Source organism: Phaethon lepturus, unplaced genomic scaffold (genome assembly GCF_000687285.1).
Source record: "Phaethon lepturus isolate BGI_N335 unplaced genomic scaffold, ASM68728v1 scaffold51241, whole genome shotgun sequence".
Taxonomy (NCBI): domain Eukaryota; kingdom Metazoa; phylum Chordata; class Aves; order Phaethontiformes; family Phaethontidae; genus Phaethon; species Phaethon lepturus.
The window spans coordinates 1,477-7,693 of record NW_010520830.1 but is presented as its reverse complement, the minus strand read 5'-3'; the positions used below and the strand labels follow the sequence as shown (position 1 = coordinate 7,693).

Genomic DNA, 6,217 nt, shown 5'->3' with positions numbered 1-6,217 from the left:
GAAGGGGGCGGCGGAGGGGGCCAAGGACGGGGAGAGCGGGAAGGAGGGGGAGAAGAAGAACGGCAAGTACGAAAAGCCGCCGTTCAGCTACAACGCGCTCATCATGATGGCCATCCGGCAGAGCCCCGAGAAGCGCCTCACGCTCAACGGCATCTACGAGTTCATCATGAAGAACTTCCCCTACTACCGAGAGAACAAGCAGGGCTGGCAGAACTCCATCCGCCACAACCTCTCCCTCAATAAGTGCTTCGTCAAGGTGCCCCGCCACTACGACGACCCGGGCAAAGGGAACTACTGGATGCTGGACCCCTCCAGCGACGACGTCTTCATCGGGGGCACCACCGGCAAGCTCCGCCGGCGCTCCACCACCTCGCGGGCCAAGCTGGCCTTCAAGCGGGGCGCCCGGCTCACCTCCACCGGACTGACATTCATGGATAGGGCAGGATCCTTGTACTGGCCTATGTCCCCCTTCCTCTCCCTGCACCACCCCCGGGCCAGCAGCACTTTGAGTTACAATGGGACCACGTCCGCCTACCCCAGCCACCCCATGCCCTACAGCTCAGTGTTGACTCAAAACTCCTTGGGAAACAACCACTCCTTTTCCACGTCTAATGGGTTAAGTGTTGATAGACTAGTCAATGGAGAGATACCTTATGCCACTCATCACCTCACAGCAGCAGCTCTGGCCGCCTCAGTGCCGTGTGGCTTGTCAGTTCCCTGCTCCGGCACCTATTCCCTAAACCCTTGCTCTGTAAACCTCCTAGCAGGACAGACGAGTTACTTTTTCCCCCATGTTCCTCACCCTTCAATGACTTCTCAAAGCAGCACTTCAATGACGGCCAGGGCAGCCTCCTCCTCCACGTCGCCACAGGCGCCTTCCACTCTCCCCTGTGAGTCCTTAAGACCTTCTTTGCCAAGTTTTACAACGGGACTTTCCGGAGGACTTTCTGATTATTTCACACATCAAAATCAGGGGTCTTCTTCAAACCCTTTAATACATTAACATCCATGGGATCAGACTGTAAGTGAACATTTTACACACATTTGCATTGTAAATGATAATTAAAAGAAAAAAAAAGCAAAACAAAAAAGTCCAGGTATTTTTTATTAAGTCCCCCATTTTCTGTACGTTTGTTCAGTCTTTAGGGTTGTTTATTATTCCACCAAGGTGAGGAGTGTCAGCAAGGTGCAATGTGGGGAGATTACATTGTAGACTATGAAGTTTGGAAGACAAAATTATAGTAGAATGTGTATCTAAATAGTGACTGCTTTTGCAATTTTTTATTCAAATACGATAAGTCTATCACTAAAAGCCGCCAGATTCTCCATGTTTGCAGTATTATAAGTTATCATGGATATGTCGGTGGGTGCAGACCTTGAAAGAAAAAAAAAACCAACACTGCTAAATTTATGAAAACTATAAAAAACTTAAAACGTAATTTGTATTTAAGCAGAATTAATACTGAAAGATGCCCAATAATTACATTTTGGCCATTTATTATTTTATCCTTTTCTTTACTGAACTGCTTTTTTTGGTTCCTTTTTCTTTTTGTTTGTTTGTTTGTTTGTTTACTTTTAGACCAAAGATTGGGTTTTAGAAAATGCACTCAGTGTACGGAATAATTTAAAAAACAGCAACATTATTTCAGTTTGCAGCACTGCCCGTTCAAATGAATCAGAAGGGGACAAAATTAATGATTGCCTTCAGTTTGTGTTGTGTATATTTTGATGTATGTGGTCACTAACAGGTCACTTTTATTTTTTTTCTAAATGTAGTGAAATGTTAATACCTATTGTACTTATAGGTAAACCTTGCAAATATGTAACCTGTGTTGCGCAAATGCCGCATAAATTTGAGTGATTGTTAATGTCGTCTTAAAATTTCTTGATTGTGATACTGTGGTCATATGCCCGTGTTTGTCACTTACAAAAATGTTTACTATGAACACACAGAAATAAAAAAATAGGCTAAATTCATATATACTTGATAGTTTTTTTGTCTTTTTTATTAACTAAAATTAATATGCTAGAGCCTTTAAAGTTACAGGGAGATCAGAGCGCTGCTTATTACAGCAGTCCACCATTTTTCACATGCTCCTTTCTCCCCACGCCCCGAATCATATTGTCTTTAACAGCAGTATTTTCAAATGTTAAGGATCAGGGTATTTAATTAAACACCACGGCCACTATTGTGATGTCCCTTTTGGGGCAGAACTCTTTTAACAAGTCTGCTTAAAAATTGTTAGTACGATGTAGGGTGTCTTACTAAAAACTGTTGAAGAGGCTTACAACTGCGTACGTATGTATATACATATATATACATACATATAAATTTAAGTGTATGTGCATACTGTCGGAGAAAAAATAGGTGAATTATTAGATAGATAACGTGTTGTTCTTGCAATCTCTGAAATGCAGTCAGAAGAATTATTCTTCTGAAAGATGTTAATTTCGACTCTGTGATAACTGGAGATCTATTAACTATGGATGTGTATGTGTGTGTATATACATATACATATTAGCTTTCATATAATCACTTGATCAAATTTAGCAACCTAGGGTACGTATGTGTATAAACCGCAAATCTTACCTTAAAGGAACACTGCTCCGGAAGTATCTATACTATAGGTACTTAGATACTTCTAATGCTGCAAACACTTTGGCTTTAAATGTTGTAGAAGTAGAGATAGTTTTCAGCTAGAACCTCTCTCCTCTGCCCCTCTCGCCCCCCGGAGGGGGCAGGAGCCGGGCAGGGGTGAGGTGCAGTTGCAGTACATTGCAGTGAGGCAGAGGGCTGGAGGGGGTCACGTGACGCCCTGGCTTGCATACCGATGTTTAAACGTTTTAGAGAGAGGGAAGAAAAAAAAACCAAACAACAAACAAACAAACAAAATCCACACAAAACCCCCCAAACCTGTGTGGATGTACTTCAATTTAAAGTTTTGAAACGGACTTCTTTTTCACCATCCGCCTGCTGATGGTAATGCTTGCTGCAGCCCACTAGCCCAGGCAAGCGTCCGTAAGTACGCTCCGTTGCCCGGAGAATCAATCCCTTAGTTTTAAGGGGGCAACGCTACGACTAATTTTAAGAAGCATTTAATCCTAAAAGGAATCGGTTTTCTGATGAGTTTAGGGAAGCCTATAAAAGCCGCAACTCTTGAAAATAATTAGAAAACTTGTGCAAAAGGTTTAGGAACTAATTGGATCCCGCGGTGAGTCCGCAGAGGACAAGTTGTTCATTTGTTACGTTTGTGAAGCCTAAACTGGGCTCTGCAGCAGTGCAATAAGCCGGCGACTGCTCACAATAGGCCCAATGAAAAATAATCTCTAGCTCGGAGATGTTATCGCAAACACTTTAAAGAGCTGATCTTAGAAACACAGAAGAGAAGAAGAAAAAGAAAAAGAGAGAAAAAAAAAATGCCGGTGGGGTGAATAAAGAAGCAATATCAAATCTGAATTCTTGCAAACAGAATATTTGTCATGCTGAAAGAATAAGGGGAGGGAGGGGAAATCTTCCGAAAATAAGTAATAAATAAACAGATGCAAGCAGATCTGTAGGAAAGAGAGAGGAGTGAAAGGTTACGGATGAGAGATGGGACACCCAGCTCTGCACTATGTGGGGGAGAAGGAGAGAAATCTCTGATATTCTTGGCTTTCACTCTCACTTCTGCAATTCAAAATTAATCATCACTATGAGAAAAAGGTTGCTTTGTTTGGGGGTGAAGAGATGATAACACCACTTGGAAGCGCCTACCCTCCCCCATATTCTTCACTCTATTGTCATTAAAAGAAGCGATTGCAAAAAAATAAAAGACAGAACTCCTTTGCAACAACCTATTGGAAATAATAAAATGAAATAGGTGTGATGTAAACTCTTGAAGCCTCGAGACCCCGTTCTGTATACCTGTGCCTAAGCAAATTAAAAGAATGGCATCTGCTGCAGCTGACAAAGGAAATGATTTATTATTTACCACTTGCAATTGATTGTATGCTGTAGGAAATACAATAGCATGTACTTCAAGTATTATTTCGTTCGCAATGTAAAAAAGTCCTCTGACAGTGTATAAAAAGGAGGAAAAAGACAAGTCAGGTTAGTGGAAGGCACAATCTCACCATGTCAGAGTTAGGGGTTGGCTAATAAGCATTAATTAGATAAGCGTGATGCATAATAATTCCTGAAAAGGGTAGTCCTGATGTGTGTCTCTCCAGACTTCGTTTAAGCGAGCACTCGCTCTCAATGCGCTCCTTTAGGTTCAGTGCAGCTAAGTGCTGCCTAAGCAGTTCAGGTGCCACAGACTTTTTCCTCTTTCTCTTACACTGGGGAGAAGGGGTGGTTGTTGAGCTGGTAGTTTATTCACGTTTCCATACACATATTACCAGTAAGGACACTGTCTTCGTAAAGGAAAAAAAATGTGGTAAAGTTGTCATAGAGTGTAGCAGGACTGCCAAGGCCCCAAATATGCATTTACCTTTGCCTGCTCCCCAGCCAGAGAAACGCTTTTGTTCGCTGAGGATGTCTTTTAGGCTAATTTTTGCGCAGGCTCGTTTGGTACTGAATGTGAGGTGGTGGTTTTGGTTAGGTTTTTTTCATTCTTCTGTTTCTTTTTTATTATTATTTTTTAAATTTTTTTTTTTAGCAGGCAATCATTCTGTTATCTGATACTTGTTTCCATGGTGGTTTATGTGTCAAATCCTCAAGCTAAGCTTTTAGGATTTTTTTTTAAAGTATGCACATTTCTAGGATGTTGCTGTGTTTTAGCGTCGTTTCTTTAGTGTTTCCTAATTTAGAGTGGTTATAGGGGACGGGTGATCTTTATGGAATTAAGGAGCTATTGTTATTTTCCTAGCTGATGTTTGAGGTGATTAACTTTGCTCGCATAGATCGTAGGAGAAGAAATCTGCTCATCAAGAAACCTCCAATTACGATTTTAAGATTGCCTTCGCAAACATGTTTAAGGGATAATAAACTGTAACTCGAATTCACAATGAGATATTTAGCCAACCAATTTTTGACATATTTTAAATATTTTTCTTTTGTTTCAGTAAAATAGCATCTGTTATGTGGAATGTATTCTTACAAAAGGGTTTGAAAGAAAGTGAACAACAATATATTTTGCCTTAAATGGCACAAAACTACTGTTTGGGAGAGTGATTTTTTTTTTAATCCGGTACTTGAAATAAAAAAAACCCCACAGCAAAACACCAAACTAGGACGTCATTTTGCTCTTTATAACTTCTTCTAATGATTAAGATTTATGTCAGAAATTATGATTCAGGTACACACCCCCTCACCACTTGTGTTAATATGAAGTCTCAATCACCACGTATTCACTATTCACTCAGGCAAAACTCCCACCGAACTGCAGTTACGTTTTGACTGAACCAGATCAGAGTTTCGCTTAAGAAAGAACATTGAGCAAGACTCACTGTTTTAGCAGTGATTATATTCTTTAATTGTTCTTATTTTCCCTTAGGACGGAAAAAAAGTCTGCCTGTAGGTAGTCACTGCTATGTACTTAACTGTATACTCGCGAATAATACACCCGCCCAAGAAAGTATATGCGCATACATATTACAAGACTACAAATTCATCAATAAGTATGTATACATACATATAGACACGCACAACCGTATAGAGGCACTTGTCCATGCATTAGTGTCTGTAGTAGCTTCTCGGCAGTTTTGTGCACGGAAATGTTCTTGTTTTGCGTCCCCCCCTCCCTCCCCGCCCCGTGTTGAAGTTGTCTGGGTAAATGGGTCAAAAAGTGGTGGAGAACTGGGTTAGAAAGAGGTGAAGGTGAAGATCATTAGAGGTTTTAGGGCTGGCTGTGGCTGTTTTGCTGGGTTTGTGTGACTGTGCCCAGAGGGCGGAGTTCCTGCACATTCCTACCTCACCGGAGAACCTGCCCTCAACTCCACTGCAGCTACTCCAGAGAGATGGGACCCTCCAGAAGAAACCTGCCCAGCAATCCCAGCAAGCCTTCCCGCCAGAAGGGTAGGTGCACTTCAAGAAAACCTTCCCTACTTCTTCTCCCAACAGGCAGATCCATGTGATACGAATGAACAGAGCTGACAGACTTCTTGTCTAAACGTACTGTTTCCCCGTGCCCCCTGATAAGCAGATCGCCCGTGCAACCGAAGCACAGTTTCAAAGCACCAGTTACACCAAAACTGCGTGTGCCTAATGTTAGGATTTTTTTTTTTTTTTTTTTTTGGT

General features: G+C 41.6%; 1 protein-coding gene across 1 annotated transcript; it reads left to right on the top strand.

The window, feature by feature from the left end:
* The first annotated feature begins 6 nt into the window (after positions 1-6).
* On the top strand, positions 7-1,070 carry FOXG1 (forkhead box G1). The gene has a single exon (XM_010297502.1). The coding sequence runs from the start codon at positions 104-106 to the stop codon at positions 1,001-1,003; it is 900 nt and encodes a 299-aa protein (XP_010295804.1). The 5' UTR covers positions 7-103; the 3' UTR covers positions 1,004-1,070.
* The last annotated feature ends 5,147 nt before the right edge of the window (positions 1,071-6,217 follow it).

Bases quoted from the DNA above. Each gene is read 5' to 3' on its own strand.
- FOXG1 (XM_010297502.1), top strand. From the start codon at position 104: ATGATGGCCATCCGGCAGAGCCCCGAGAAGCGCCTCACGCTCAACGGC.